Source organism: Macrosteles quadrilineatus, unplaced genomic scaffold (genome assembly GCF_028750875.1).
Source record: "Macrosteles quadrilineatus isolate MER2022 unplaced genomic scaffold, UCM_ALF_1.0 Scaffold_48__1_contigs__length_938360, whole genome shotgun sequence".
NCBI classification, from domain to species: domain Eukaryota; kingdom Metazoa; phylum Arthropoda; class Insecta; order Hemiptera; family Cicadellidae; genus Macrosteles; species Macrosteles quadrilineatus.
In genome coordinates this window covers 225857-242777 of record NW_026542641.1, presented here as the reverse complement: position 1 = coordinate 242777, position 16921 = coordinate 225857, and the positions used below count along the sequence as shown (strand labels likewise).

The following is a 16921-nucleotide window of genomic DNA, read 5'->3' as shown; positions in this document are numbered from 1 at the left end:
GCTACCGGGGACCCGTGTAACAGAAAGTCTTGGTGCATGCTGTTACAGGTTAATTAATGAGTGTTTACAAAATTGTGTCCGTTAAAAGAGTATTAATGAATTATAAGTAGGCCTATACAATTTTCAATACTATATATTTTTATGCATTGAAAAAATAACATCCCATACTTTAAGATCAATAATCAATAACCCTTAGAGTATCAAAATTACATTTCGTATTGATTTTAAAGTTACAATTTCTGGATGTAGGAGGATAATGAAGATTTTCCATATATCTTTTTACGTTTTATTCAAACAAATCCATAAAGTCCAAAGCTTAACAGAGATATCTAAAATTAATCATCTTTAACCCCAAAACTAATATAATGGACTGTAAACAGACTCTAAGATATTCGTTAAAACTAACAATTTTAACTGTTGCTAAGATAAAAACAATTTATACACATTTAAAAAGTAATTTATGTATTTTATGTTTCGGATATTGGTTTTAGTAGAATGCATACCTGTTAAGGGTGTGTATTCTAAAAATGGTTTTTTAACTGCCAGTTTCGAAACATGGACTTGGCCTATACAATCGTTTTATTCAACTGGCTGAATATGATTTGTCAATTATGTATTTGTAAAACTATAATTATAGGAACTAAAGAAACATGTCAAAATTTCACTTATCACAGTTACGACAAAAGAGCATCCAGATGCGTAAAAATCAGAAATATAGCTTTAAATTATTAACTTATAATTACACTCTATTTATCTTTAAATAAGCATTCCCAAATAAACTATGCTAAACAACGATAACACTCATAACATCAATATAAAATATTAAATATATACACAAGTCTATTTATAAATTTTTAAAATAAAACCCAATCTAAACTTTCTAAACTATAAAATGATTTTGGCAACCATACAATAAGATTAAGGATTTTAAAACATCATACAATTTATTTATCTGGCATATATCAGTCACAAACGTTTCTTGTGGAAGTACAAAATCCGTGATCATGTTAAATACGAGTATAACACGCGTGGTAAGAATTTTGTAATCATATTGCTCAGCTAGCAAAAAATACCCAGCGATCGTAAGAAATTGTGCGTTTAAAAAACAAATATTCCCTCATATGTTAGATTTTTCTATTAGGCTTTAAAGTGTTCCAGCTTATTTTTTTTGCCACAAACCTTCTACATTCCTACAGGAGAATTGTCAAGACTTCTAAGCTAAGATACTTATACAAAGTTAAAATGCCTAAGTCTGGTACGCACTAAAGATGAAATAGTCGTATGTAAGATTAGGATTAGTATGCTTTTGTAAAATCAGTACAAAGCATCATAAATAAGTAGTATTCATTGCGGCTTGTAGGCAGTTTAATTTTATTGGAAACATAAATATGAAAATCACATAGGCCTACTGTATTATAAATATCATTAATAAAAATCATTTATACTTAACAAAAATATTATTTTGTTTTTATTTCTTATACATACTTTATTGTTGTAGGCTAGTTAGTCTGCCTACTGCGAGTTATTTTAGATAAGGATTCATCATCTAATAATAGTGTTTTAAACAATATGAAACTAGAGAAAGTGAAATCGTAAAAAAATAGTGTGAATAAGTTATGTTGTATATTTATTGGCTTTTCTAAAATTGTTTTAAGTTTGATGAATGAAGTACTAGTCTAATCCCTTTTCAGAAGAGTATGTGAGCAAACATGTGCTTGTGAATATAAGCCTTAAAGTGCATTAGGTAAAGAACATACGTGCATAACTTCCACTCTACAGTACTATATATAACTATCAATATTTTATGTTGACATTGGATGTACAGGTTTGGCAAGCAGAGAGACTGAATCCATAACGACCTCCTTCCTTTGTTAATCCTAATTAGTTAACCAACAGTTTATTTGTTTACGTTCAGGTTAATAGTACAGCAAATAAGTTAAAAAAAACACAGCTGGAACTATTGATTACAAAAAAATAGACCTATACAAAAATAAATGTAGTTTGGATATATTCAAATTGATATGTTCTCTAAAAATAAATATTTGAATATTTAACACGTTTTAACACAGTTGTTCTCTTTTGTGAAAAATCAAAATTAAATTACAGAGAATATTGACATGGAAAAGAAATGATCAGATTATGCTTTTATACGGGGTATTTCGGCTATACAGAAGTAACAATGTAACTAGCCTTACGAAAAATGCTGTTGTTTTTATATGAGGGGTAGTAGGTACCAGTATAAACACTTAAGTTGGATGGTCACAGAAATATGTCTTGTTGAAGGTGTCTCTGAAGAATAGTTTACTTCCTGTTTTACTTCCTGTCCCTAATGGACTACCCACAATATTTGGCATCCGCTTACTACTTTTACTCTACCGATAATATGAAATAAAAACGCGAGAACAGGCCCGGGATCACCAGTCTTTGAGTATGCAAAAATCCGGTTCTGGGACAGATGGCCTTGAAACAATGACGACATTCAAGCTGGACACGTGGCGGAACCGGAACCGCTCTTGTATGTTCACAAATCCGTTTACGGATAAGCTTATGCGCTGGTCTCTTCTTCTTGATTGTGTTTGGCCAGTGCCAACAATATCATTGTGAGCTCTTTCTTGTTTATTTTCCCGTCCTGGTTGTAGTCGACTCCTTGTAGAATCGTTTCCTCGAACTCGTGGAGGTCTTGTGCGTCGTAGTCCTGTAAAAAAATTACAAAATATGAAGTAACAATAAAAAAAATCCCTCCAATATTTCAAGTTAATTCTTTTTTCAGACAATTACCTTCTTTACAAGTTCAAGGAGATCCTTTAAGAATCCTCTTAGCTCCTCATTCTCGATCGTTCCGTTGTTGTCCTGAAAAAAAAAATGGTTTCTGGTTGAAAAAAGATCAGATTAAATTTGAGGGGAAAAATATCAAATTACATGATTAAATTCAAATACACAAGAATAAACTAGATTGTTGGAAGCTGGGGTTGGATCTTCGCATCAGTTACCGCAGATTTCACAGATCAAATGTTAAATAATCCGGTTATCGTAATCATTATCTTAAACAATTTTCATAACACAAATAAATATATTTTATAAATCCTGTCATGTGTATTTTTTTTTATTATTCTGTTGTTCAAAACCACATTTTAGCAAATTCCCTATAGGGAAGTAGCTATTACCGTAGGTGGCATGGTAAGACCTAGGTCCGGGCCCGATTAACTTTTTCATTTTGATGTCCCCAGAGGCAAAAAACCTATGTATGTAAAAATATATATACCGGTATATACAGGGTGTCCACAAAAACTTTTCAGGGCTTTGGGAAATGAATCCTCATACTAAAAGGAAGTAAAAAGTACCTGTGAAATGCATATTTACCCAGATATCTGCCATTTTGATTTTTATACAAAAATATTTTTATTTGTGGAGTTTTTCATTAGATGATTATGAAATTTGGCAAGCATGTTAACTAACATGAAAGACCTAATATAGAAAAAATAATTTAGTTGGTTCCATTGTAAATTTTAAATTAGCGGTTGTTTGAATTTGTATAACTTGAATAACTCAAAAACGGCTAATTATATGAAATAATGTCAGGAATACTCACTTTAGCATTCCTTATTCCCTATCAAACGATAACAAGATCAAAAAGATCGGACGACAAATAACTAAAGTAAGTTTTTCCCCGAATAACTTTGCCTTATTTTTAATTGTTTTTATTAGCTCGCTTTCTTGTCAGGTACAAATTTTGGAATCAATTTTAACCAATGAATCAATTTTTAGATGAGCTTAGAGACTTGAAACTTGAATCATAGGTCAAAAATTGATGACAATGCAATATTATATAATGTTATTTTCATATTTCCCTTGGGCTAAGCCTCATGGGCTTCCAAAGTTTCAATCTTTACTTTTTGGAAGCTTGTAAATAGTCAAATACAGTATATACAAATAGTGTAATTGAAGTCAGCTGTAAATACGTTAATTTGGCAGTTTGTTCAAAGAGCAGCGGTTTAGAGGTACATGTTCTGCTCAAGAGAGGTTCTAAATTACGAATACCAGCTGATGTTAGTGTTGCTAATGATTTATTGCGAGTGAAGTTGGAAGGATTTGTGATTAAATGTAAAGAAAATTGAACTAAAGAAATTGATCATTTAAATTTAATAATTAATAGTTTTGCAACTTCAAGATTGAAAAAATAAAGACAAATATATGTAACTAAGGGAGTTGAGGGTAAATCATGTATGTGAAAATGTTATTTGAAAATTTGCTAGATTTTCACATGTCAGCCTTGCGCAAGATTTAAAATCAATCCAATCCAAAATGGAGGTTTCCACTTCTTACCAGATTAAAAAGCCACAAGTTTCTATAAAGGCCATAAAGGTTGAATGTTATCTCTAAAAGCGTTGGCGTTGGCGGATGTGTAACTATTTTATACCAGATGTACAGATCAAAATGTTTCTATATCGTGCCCTCTTCCTGCTGCAAAGCACGTGTACAACAGCTAGTTCAAAATAAAACATCTTATTAAAGATTAAAAGGTTTTTTCATGTATTAACAGGCCATTTAAATTAGATGTAACATATTTACACATTGAAGACTAAAAAGTAGTATATAATTTATAAATAAAAAACTTTTTAAAAGTACCACGTTTTTAAACGCACTAAAAAGTAGGAGATAATTCATAAATATGTTGAGAGAATAAATACTTGTAAGATTCAAAAAGAAAAACAGGGGCGCATGCAATGTATAAGGAGGGGGTAGCTGTTGATAGGAAACAAACAAATTCACACAGTACATCTAGTTTGTATAGTTTATATCTATATCTATATTTCCTAATTGAGGTAAAAAAATAGCTAAATAATAAAAAATTTTAAAAAAGTCCTCAAATGTTTTTTTATGGACACCCTGTATACATATATACAGGGTGATCAACTCAAGGAGACCACCATTAAGATATCGGAAACGGTAAGAATTAAAGAAAACTTAAAATGGGGGACATTCCTTTATTTGATGTGACAGTTAAAAATATGATTTTAGTTTTTTGCTATTCAGCCGCCGTTTTCCAATATGGTGGCCAACTTTGAAATTTCCTACAGAACACCCTATATTTTAACAGGTTTCTAGATAGAACATGCAATTCCAAAACTTTTTTATTCTTGAAATCTTTTCAATAAACCCACTCGTTTAAGAGTTACAGCCTATGAAAAAATGACTTCCTGTATACATTTTGCATCATCTAGCTCGTAAACGAGTAAGTTTAAAGCAAAAATTCAAAGAGTAAATATGCAAGAGTAATATATAAAATAAAGAGTAATAATGTATTGGAGGTGGTTGTGATACTACGACTACGATCAGCTGGTGCAGCGTTTCCAATTTCGTTCAATGCTTGGAATTAACCTAACCTAAAACATGTTGTATGGTGTTTGAAAGATTAATTATTTATATGCTTCATTGAAACTGTAGGAGAAATATAACGTGTAATGCGAGTTCAAAATTCATTTGCTGCACTCGAGAAACGTTCCACACTCGACTGTGGTTCGTGCTTAAACATTTCTCTCATGTGCAGCAAAGTGTCACTTTGCAAATAATACACAAATAATAACCATTGATACTATAGTAAATGTTTACGATATGGTTCAACTGAAGTTTAAATAATTAAATACAGAGCCCTATAACAAGTAACGTACTCACCAAAAATATTTACAAAAAAAAAAACTTGTTCTACAGCAGTAAACTGTGAACATTTAACCTATTCAAAATGTAATATTATCGGTGAATGCTGTAATGCAATACATGTAAAGTTATTCGCACGTCACATTATGTGGCTGCGAACAAAATCTTAACTACGGTCTGAAATTCAACATAAAATCTGACTAACTTACCCTATCGTAGAGGGAAAAGACTCTCTCAATATCATCCTTAGTTAACTTCGTGGCACCCTGCAACAATGGCAATTTAGAAAGAGTTGTTATTTCGTACACATTTAGTTTCATATTTATTAGTCTACTACTTATATATTTAACAATTTTGACCTTTTAAATTAATAAAAGTACGCACTGAAAATATAAATTCTGTCATATAACACATAAATATTTACAATATAATACTCTGTTATAATTTATGGTACTATATATCGGAAATCTAGGTTGCCATCTTCAAGCTAACTGAAGCATTTTCTTGGTGAAATATATTACCATAATTTTTTAGTTTACTGTAGTTCCTAGCAACATTTGCTAAAACCATTTTATATTACTATTGTTAAAACATAATTTATTTTAAAAAAGTAAAAAAAAAACTGTTATTTGTTCTTTTATAGCCATTAGAATAGTGTGTTTTTTCTCTTTCTTACATATTCTTTCGTTTCTACATTTCCTTACCCCCCTAGCAGCGAATCAGAATATTATTCTGTATCACAATTTAGTCCCATGCTTATATCACATTAGACCTATTTACAAGGGCTAGAGTGATACACATAGGCATATTCTTTTATTTTATTCTCTAAGGTAGGCCCTACACATGAACAATTTATTGATTTAAAAATGAATAATCTCCTAAAAATACATTTTTTTACATATACCGCCGTTGTATAATGTCTTATAGTTTACATGTAAATTGTATAAGTCTGACTTTTTGAATTATAAGAGTTTCAGGTGACCTTAATATATTGTAAATACTAAAGCTTTGTATGGCAGATATAGTGTTTCTACTTAGTGCGTACTTACAACACGTGCAAGATTATTATAAAGAAGTTGATGAATAAAAGTACGTAAAATTGAAATTCATTGAACATACTGTACCTTTCATTTTGATCCATACATGTAACGTAAAAACCATCTCTATAAAGCTATGTCTGTAACAAATTATCTATGCCCTACTGTACTTGTAAAATGAAATGACAGACTATTCAACCTAAAATGACTACTCGAACAAATACAAGAACTTAAAACCCTCAGTCTACAAAAACTACGCCACATTTAATACTACATTTGTAAGAATCTATATATTAATACTCAAGCAGTTTTCTTTTCACTGTCATAACTCAATAACGGCTTGATGGATTTTAAAGTTTGAGGTGTCAAATTAAAGGCATATTCACGTAGATGTGCAAATACGTCTCAGAATATTATGAAAGGGCGCCACTTAAGTACACTTAAGGTCTAAAAGTTTGGAAGGCGGCGCTATCTGTTGACATTTGATCAAACACATTTCCCTTTGTTTACAAATGACATATGGACGTAGTTTGAAATACTGTAGTTTTTAAGGTTAACCATAGATTGCAGGACTTAAAACTTCCAGAGCGAAGCTGGAATTTATATTTTGTTTTAATCTGTTAAATAAGTCTGGGTTCTGGTTCATAATGAAGAGTTTTCTATCAATACTAGACAACAAAGTGTTTAAGAATAAATATTTAATTCTTTTTGTCTATAATTGATATACCTTACATCGTATTTTACTGATTATTATGTAGTTACAGTTCGATGTGATGAAGTGAATATTTAAAAGTGATTATTCACAGGGCAGTTATCCGTTACATTACCATATTATCATGTAATTTACAATGTGTATCAAAATTCCAATTTATTTATAGTGTTTTCTGTTGTTTGGTTAACTTTCTTATTTCATTTCAATTTAAAATCAAATGCCGACAGCACGACGAAGAACTGTAAGTTGCTGGAGTGAACGCGAACATGACCGCTTGCATCAACCTCACAATTGAACATTTGATGGGTACATAGTGGTAGTACCACCGTTGTGATAGTCCAATCTCGGACAAATGAACGTTAAATGTTTACATTGTAGTGGCTTACATATTTTTAAGCAAGAAAAGACTGGCCGAGACAGTTAAGTTTGTACTCTTTGTTGCCAGTTGCCATAAATGAAAGGTTCGTTTACCTCATTTGTGCAATTCACCACAATAAACTTCGGGTTCTTATTGGAAACTCCCAATCTGAAAATAGGACTGTGAGACTTATATGCAGAAATTATTTGGATAAAGTTCGTCAATTCAGTTCTGCCTTTATCATGGTCAGCTCCAAAGCTCATTAAGATGAGAAAGTTCCACAGGGGATCTACAATTTAAGATCCATGACACGTTTTACCACCGAGTGGGTCCTCTAATTCCACAAGAAGGTGATGATCCTGAATACGCACAGATATATAAGTAAGTACGACAATGTCACTAGAACCCAAAGGAGAACTAAGCACAATAAAAAAAATGCAATGAAAAAATATGCGAGAAATAGGGTCACAATGCCAACCCATTTGCAAATCTCTGAAGACTGTGGCAGACCTTATGTAGGGACGAGAGCTCCGAGGAGTCAAGTGAGATTCTTATGTACATAATAAGAGACAGAAGTGTCTTCCCTCGCTACAATGGTGCTGCCTGTGTAGATTTCGCAGCAATTTTTAATGCTGATACCAAAGCACCACCTGGCCAAATTTAAATATTGTAGATTGTTTTTATATTTTTTAACGTCACAATATTTTTATATTTCTATAATCAGTCATATACATTCATTTAGAGTGACTCTTCAGATTGGGAGTTTCCAATAAGAACCCGAAGTTTATTGTGGTGAATTGCACAAATGAGGTAAACGAACCTTTCATTTATGGCAACTGGCAACAAAGAGTACAAACTTAAAGTTACCAAAACAATTCATGGAACTCATCATTGTTAAGTTTTTGTTCATTGTTATCTGATGTCATTGTTATGAAGATTGCGAAAAAAAAATAAAAAAATCAAACGGTCAAAAATGACTCACACAAATTGGAATAAGGTAGGGACAGAGACAGGAAGACCACAAATCAAGAGAGAGAAAAAAAACAGAGAAAAGGCAAGGAATAAGAGAGCACTCAAAGATTAAGGGCAAGGAAAATTGAACACTGGTATACTTTTAGGTAGGCACAGTGTAAAGGAAAAGGGGGGGGAAAAAAGTGACTCTTTGATTAATGTCTTGCTGTTTATGTTTTTTTTTATACAAGTTTCAGTTTTGCTCGATATCGAGCAACATGTTATCTAGTATTTATTTAATCTAAGTACAGATGTAGATAATAAGCCCATAATGCACAAAATGGAAATGTCTTGATGACTTGATGCATAAATGTATCTGATGAATATTTAAATAATTGTTTAAACTTATTATTTATTGGAGAGGTCAGGGTTTATGAACTGTACAACAAATAGTAAACAAACAAAACTACAAAATATTTACTAGAAATATGTAGTATAAATAAATAATCAATTTTCAATCAATAATTATATAATAAAACTGATATGAAAGTAATATTAAACCAAGAATAAAAGATGAAACTTTATTTACATAAATTTCTATTTACAAAAAGTTGTTGCACAAAAAAAAATGTAACACAGGTATTAAAGATTAAGTTACTCAAAACATACCACTCAATTATTTTCTCAACACTTTCTCTAAAAAACTACAAAGCACCCATAACACTACAAATACGACTGAACATAAATTGCCTAATCTACAAGACAGTTTTGAAGAGAAGAGGAAACAAGAAAATTGAAGGAAGTCAAGTACTAGTAAAGATAAACTAAATCAGTAAGTGAATGATTGTCATTAAAACATGAAAATATCACAAAACACTATATACAGTATGGGGTATATAGTGTTTTGTGATATTTTCATGTTTGAATGACAATCATACTTTAGATCCAAGTATTTTACTAGTTGGTGCGTTAAACTACATATTTACAGTTGGATAGTGTGTGTAGTATATACGTGGGTTTTGTGTAAAGCCACAGACAAATCTAAAAAAAATCAAGATGTAAATTAATAGAATTTATATTTACCTAAATCGTTAAACTTGGCCACTACATATATATCAACATAATGACAATAGAGTTAAACAGTACCTATTACATACAACGATAATTTATAACTCAACTAATATCATTATAATAAAACCGTCAGAACTTTAAAGACTAATTTTATTCTATGACTTTTAGAAGTTGATTGAGACAGTTAACAAAAGAATTGGGTGTAAATCTTACTTACTCATATATACAGTGTGTAAATTAAGTCTTGAAACAAATTCGTAATTTTTAAACCGAAATAGATAGAAATATTCTTTTTGTGGCGTTGATTGTTAACAAACGTTCCGTAATTCTTTACATCAAAAATATTTTAACCCCCCTAACAGAGTGTAGGGGTGACTTATTTTTTTTCAAATAGCAATCCGTATTGAGTGACACCTCATGTTGAAGGATTTGTCAAAAGAAACACAATGACGCAAACCCGAGGTGGGTCCCTAGCCAAAATGAGTGTAGGAGCGCTGGCGACCCGGCTTATCGAACTCGTAAATTAAGGGGTCATTAGAGTGTCGAGGCGAGTGGAGAAGACTACCTGACATAAGCCTATTCTCCCCAACAGTACTATACCGGGTATTTCGCTGGGAGAAAGGGGTGGTCGAGTAAAGAGGGGTGGAAGAAGGAGAGAGAGGGTGAATGTGAGCTGTGGCGAGAGGAGAACAACACGAGAGCGTGGCCGTGTGTTGTATGCACTACAAGTAGATGCAAAGTAGTTTCTAAACAGAAAACAGAGCTTCCAAGAAAGTATCTATTGATTGGCGTTTGAAAGTTAATACTAATGCTAAAATTATAGATCTTTTTTTGTTATATAATTTTAAAAATATATGTGTAGCCTATGAAGCGTATATATATACAAAAATATTCTTACCTACAGTTGGATTTTTTAGCTAGAAGCAGTTAAGGTGTGGTGGAATATCTTTGAAGATGAACCTATTTAGCTGTAGTACGATAATGTGTTTATATGTGTCAAATTTTGAAGTTAAATCAAAACAAACAAACTGGCATTTTGGCAATTAATAATTAAGCATTTAGAGGCCGTTTTGTATTACTTACGAAAGAATTGCCATTTAAGATCAAATGAAATGATTTAGTATATTTCATTGTTTAATTTATGCTTGCTTCCTTGGCCTATTGTATAATGTTATCCTGTTTGTATGAGGTGAACTTATTTGATTAGTGATTGCATTAATGAATTATCAGCAATACAATTAGCTGTTAATTATACAGTAATTTAAATGGGTCAAAACGTGAGTCTATAAAGGTTCATCTCGTCATCTCTAGAGTATTTAATTCTGATCTCTAGCATGAAACCCAAAAGGCGAGTCTATGTTTAGATGTTAAGATATATTGCAAAACTAGACGTAAATTATAATTACTGTATGTCCCAACGGTTATTTTATGTGTATCCCAGTCACAGCAACCATATTATTTTATTAATATAATGATCGAAATTAATAAACTTATGCAAGAAGATTCAATATTTTAATACTAACTCATATAATTAACTATTATCAAAGCAACCATCACCTATCATTTGGCGGAAATAATTAAGTATCAACTTATTCATTAGCTGATTTGGAATTAGGAATCACGTCTCTATTTCACAGTAGGCCTTAATATTCTATACTGTATATTGCCAAGTAGTTATATAAAAGTAGGCTAGAGTAAGTTTAAAGTATATTTAACTATTGTCAATTCCAAGAATTATTGTGTCAGTTCGTTTGTTTTTATTTAACCTCAAAATTTGACAGGTCTGAACACATGATCACACTACTGCCAAATAGGTTCATCTTCAAAGATATTCCACCACACCTTAACTGCTTCTAGCTAAAAAAATCCAACTGTACTTGTTATAGGACTTTATTAAAGAACCTGGGCAGCATTAGTAGATTGGCAATCGAAACATCATTATACAGGGTGATTGATATAAGTGTGCCAGCCGTTTTATTCGAAAACTATAAGAGATATCAAAAAAAGTTAAATGGTAAGTGCCTTGGATTTTTTATTTAAAAAATTGTTGTCAAAGTCAAAAAAATTATTTTAGCCGCCATTTTTCCAATATGGCCGCCAACTTTGATTTTTCTTACGGAACACCCTGTATTTTATGATGTATTCTGGTAGAAAAAGTAATTTTAAGACGATTTTTTTCTTGTAATTTTTTTTCATAAACCTAACCGTTTCAAAGATAATAATGGTTAAAGTTTTGAAATTTCTGCATGAGAAAGAGTTTCGATAAAGGCCTAAGCAAGCATGCCAGCTGTTTTGTTTGAAAACCATTCAAAATTTCACAACTTAAACCATTATTATCTTTGAAACGGTTAGGTTTATGAAAAAAATCACAAGAATAAAATCGTCTTGAAATTACTTTTTCTACCAGAATACATCATAAAATACAGGGTGTTCCATTAGAGAAATCAAAGTTGGCGGCCATATTGGAAAAATGGCGGCTAAAATAATTTTTTGGACTTTACTATAATTTTTTAAATAAAAAATCCAAGGCACTTACCATGTCAAGGCCGTTTCGAATAAAACGGCTGGCACACTTATATCAATCACCCTGTATACCGTACTGATATTATAAAGCTGTAAGTGTGTGTGTTCGTTATTTGTTTAGGACTCAATCAAGAAATGACTCGAATTGGGTTTGAAATTTCGCATGATGATAGATCATTTTATAGGCTTATTATTATTCCTATTTGTGTAACTAGTGGGCGAAGTGGCGCATTGTTGCACACGAGAGAAATGTTTACGCGTGTTCCGTGGGCGAGTGTTGAAAGTTTATCGAGTGCGGCAGAGGTAGTTTGCACTCGTGTTACACATTATATTTTCCCTACAAATCATATAAATAGTTAGTCCTTCAAACATTTTTTTTAGGTTAAGTTAAATCCAAACATCGAACGAAATGGGAAACACTGCACCTTCTGATCGTAGTCGTAAGGCTGTGGTTTCCTAGACGCGTAATAGATGTGCCGCAGGGCTTTTGTCCAGGTCCCAAAATGCAGCTGCCGTGAGTGGTTTCCTAGACTGCGTACAATACACATGGTCGGTGCGTAAAATAAGTTCACGGGAGAGATAACTAGTGGCTACTATGATGTTATACGATGATTTAGATAATGAAATGTATACTTTGGTCAGTTTCGAAGAAGCGTAAGCAGTGAAAAGTACATGATTAGGAAATGTACGTGGCCCTCGCGGAAGTTTAAACCGTAATATTAAGGCAAACATGTCAATTTAAAATGTAAAAAATAAATTATAATTTAACCTCTCCAACTTTGCTTTAACTGTTATTATATTTAGGCCTACCTATTCGGAATTTACCGAATTTACGAAATACTGTAGTATATTATTTACGAGTATAACTGCAATAAGCATTTCATACTTACGCCAGCCCCGTAAGAAGGACGGGTACTCTGCTATGCTAGTAATTAATATACTGTAGGATTATTACTAAGATGTTCAGGGGTTCTTAAAATAATTATGGGGGCTCTTATATTTGGGAGTTGGTGTTGTGCTGGCTTGAAAAGAATATTTGTCAACATTAGGTTTATTTACAAATTACAAATATGTGTGGACAAATTAAGTGTAGGACACATTTAATAAGGGAATTAAATATTAAAATTACACATAATGGGGAAATTAACACTACCTAACGAATGATAAGAATGTAATACTATAAAAATTTTAATTGTATGAACAACGTACTTCCATAATATGTCATTTCAACAGACAAATTCAATCTTATAATAAAATAACGTACTACCGCCGCAGTAAACCTGCAGACTAAGCTAATTTTCGCTTACCTAGCAAGATTTACACAAAAATATTCCCTTAAAACTGTCTAATGATAGTGATTTAATGATTACCTAAGTTTGCTGCTAAAGTGATAGTAAAGAGGTGTGTTTGCTGGTTAAAATGTCGATAGCTTGGTATGAAATAAACAAATTTCCCCGATTAGTATCCGTCAATGAACAAGCAAACTACAACAGTTGATAAAAAAAAAAAAAAATAACAAAGAGTAATATTTACTTTACCATTTTTATTGAATTTTATCCCCCCGTTAGGCGTACAACCAACGCTTTGTGGTACTAAATGATTTTTTTTATAAGCCCTACAAAATGGTTTAGAAAGAAATAGAAAAACTGTATGTTTTAGGGTCAAAAATGGGAAATGCCTATTTTATTATTTAACGAAAGTTTACACGTTTATACCACATTTCATCAACATCAGATTATATTTGCTTGAGTTATCGTGCTGACGGACATATATCTAAAAATGTGGACGGGTGGTGTTTTTGGCTGTTATGACCCTTCAAAACGAAAAAGTAAATCGGTCCTGGGAGTCTTACAACGAGATCTCCAGTAATAGCTAATAGCCTATACCTTTGAATAGAAAATTCGCTTAACAAACTGATCAATCTGTACGGAAACAATAGAAACAAATCAATAGGCACTATTCATCCAAACCCGCGTGATCTTCCAGAGACCGCTCATATATAACTAATTTTTGTTTCAAGGCAAAGCACAAGAAAATTCACAACCGAATGTTGTATATGCAACACTAGTTACTAGGCCTGCGTTATTGTTTTAAATTTAATCATCATTATTTAAATACTTTAATTATTAAAGATACTTTTATTGTGAACTCAACAAGGTATATAAAACTATTTATTGTTCTTATGAATTTGATTGACTAAATAGATGATAAATTATATAAAACAATATTCACAATAACAAATATACAATAATAATGAAGTGATAATAAAATTCCCAAAAAAACACAGCTAAGTTTTTGGTTTTTATTGTAAAATAAAACAGTGCACTAAGGGAGTAGAAAATATAAAGGTTAGAAACAACTATGTATTAGAAACTATTTGGCAATTTCCTGAGCCGTCCATATATTACTCATGCTTAAGTTTGATTCAAGACGGAAATAGCTAGCTCATTTCCTGAATCGTCTTTATGCTATTACTCTAGTGATTCAAAGAATTGGCTGCAATACATTTTGTTTAACTTAATATCTCAACGATAAGAATTCAATTCTAGGAAGGTCACTATCCCATCAGTTGCCCTCTCAGTAACGGAAGTGTTTCCTCCTCAAAGCCATTGCCCTTTGCACCCCTCCCCCAACCGGGGCACCAAAGTCATCCTCTTCTCTTACCCACGGGTTAGGTACTTTTTGGGGAGAGAGGTATTCTTGGGGGGAAAGCTAGTTGGTGTGCGAACTGAAGCCTAATGAAGCGTAAAAGGGTTCGACCCCGGATTAAGGCCAGAGCTCGCCAGGCTTCCGTTTCCCAGCCAAAATGGCAGGTACCGGTATTCCAAAATTTTATTTAATGTATGTGAAAAAGCACCAATTCACAAACATATGGAAACAAATCTGTAGATAGATATATTCTGTTTGTGGAACTGATTGTTAACATAGGTTGGCAATTTTTTACATCAACAATAATTTTTAACCCCTTTAACATGGTAAGGGGTGCGGTTGATTTATTTTTGAGCGAAGCTCTTAAACTACACTCCTGCTTTTGTTTTACAAATACTCCTCCTAAACGGCTGAAGTGATATGCACGAAATTTAGCACAGTCATATTAACTAACCATGGGAAGGTATAAATCTGAAATTGTACAAATCGGACCACAGGGCTTTTCCCTACGTGAATTTAAAATGTAGAGATTTAACATGGGCCTTATGGGTTAATTGGTTACCATGCCATTATTTGCAAGATTACAAACAACAAAAGGTAAACAAGAATCGTATCATATGTTAGTCAACGAATCATCTAAAATAGCACATTACAAATACCGTACAGAGAAAAAGGAAAGAACAATCCGATTAATAGCATGGAGCATAATTTACTACAAAATGAGTAACCAATAATTAGGGTCACCCGAATTAGACTGCTGCATCATTGACTTTAAATACTCCAAATAGCCATTCCATTTATGTGAATCAAATATAGGCCTACCATTGAGTTTGGGTACTGCTAGTAGACTTTCCATTTAGACACGTGAACTAGACTAAATAATTAATGCAGACTTTGAATACCTATTCAAAGGGGTGCAATGAAAATCATATTTGCAGACTTACCTACTGCAAATATGATTTCTATTAATGTGAACCAAAGATACTATTAAGTTTGGATACTGAAAATATGCACTCCATTTATATAAATCAAATGAACCATTGACTTATAATAGGATGCTGCAGGTGGACAATTACGGCAATTTACGAGAACCAAATAAACCATTGAGTTTGGATACTGCAAGTAAACAATTTAATTACTTTTACCAAATGTACCATTTAATTTGGATACTGCAAGTAAACAATTTATTTACTTTTACCAAATGTACCATTGAGTTTGGACACTGCAAATGAACAGTTCAATTTACTTTAATCAAATGTGCCATGATTTTGGATACTGCATAAACAATTCGTTTATGTGAACCAGACGTACCATTATCTTTAGAACCTTTAAATAGACATTCCATTTAAGTGTACCAGGCGTACCATGGACTTTTGAACCTGTAAATAGACATTCCATTTAAGTGAACCAGACGTACCATACCATTGACTTCAGATCCTGCAAATAGGCATTCTATTTATGCGAACCAAATACTGTATATCATTGAAATTGAATACTGCAAGTAGACATTTAATTTATGAGAACCAAATGAAACATAAACTTTGGTTCCTGCAAGTATACAATTCATTTACGATAACCAAACTTATAATTGACTTTGGATACTGCAAGTATAATATAATATGAAAGTAATGAAGTAAAGTAAAGTAAAGTGAAGTAAATGAAATATATTATATTTCATTTGCGAGAAACAGATGTAGCATTGACTGTAGAAAAGTATTGGATTAATCTAGCTCAGCTCAATATTGCAAGCAAACAATTGCATTGCACACCTAGTTTAATAATAACCCCTATTGAGTGACTCATCTTTTTGAAGGGTTTGTCAAAAGAAATAAAATGACGCAAACCCGAGGTAGTTTGAACAAAGCCCTTCAAAATGAGGGTCACTCAATAGAGGTTGCTATTTGGAAAAAAAGTCACCCCCTACCCAGTTGAGTGGTTAAACAATTTTGTTTTGTAAAAAATTGC

The 16921-nt window shown here is 32.2% G+C and overlaps 1 protein-coding gene across 3 annotated transcripts in view; it reads right to left on the bottom strand.

The window, feature by feature from the left end:
* Positions 1–272: 272 nt before the first annotated feature.
* Positions 273–16921, bottom strand: part of LOC129005976 (calbindin-32) — a 105071-nt gene continuing 88422 nt past the window's right edge. For all 3 annotated transcript variants that reach the window (XM_054435055.1, XM_054435053.1, XM_054435056.1), the window contains 3 exons: positions 5865–5921; positions 2779–2850; positions 273–2695 (listed from right to left, as the gene is read on the bottom strand). In XM_054435055.1, the coding sequence (XP_054291030.1) occupies positions 2546–2695; positions 2779–2850; positions 5865–5921 (279 nt within the window). In that variant the 3' untranslated portion in view covers positions 273–2545. The remainder of the gene's footprint in view (positions 2696–2778; positions 2851–5864; positions 5922–16921) is intronic.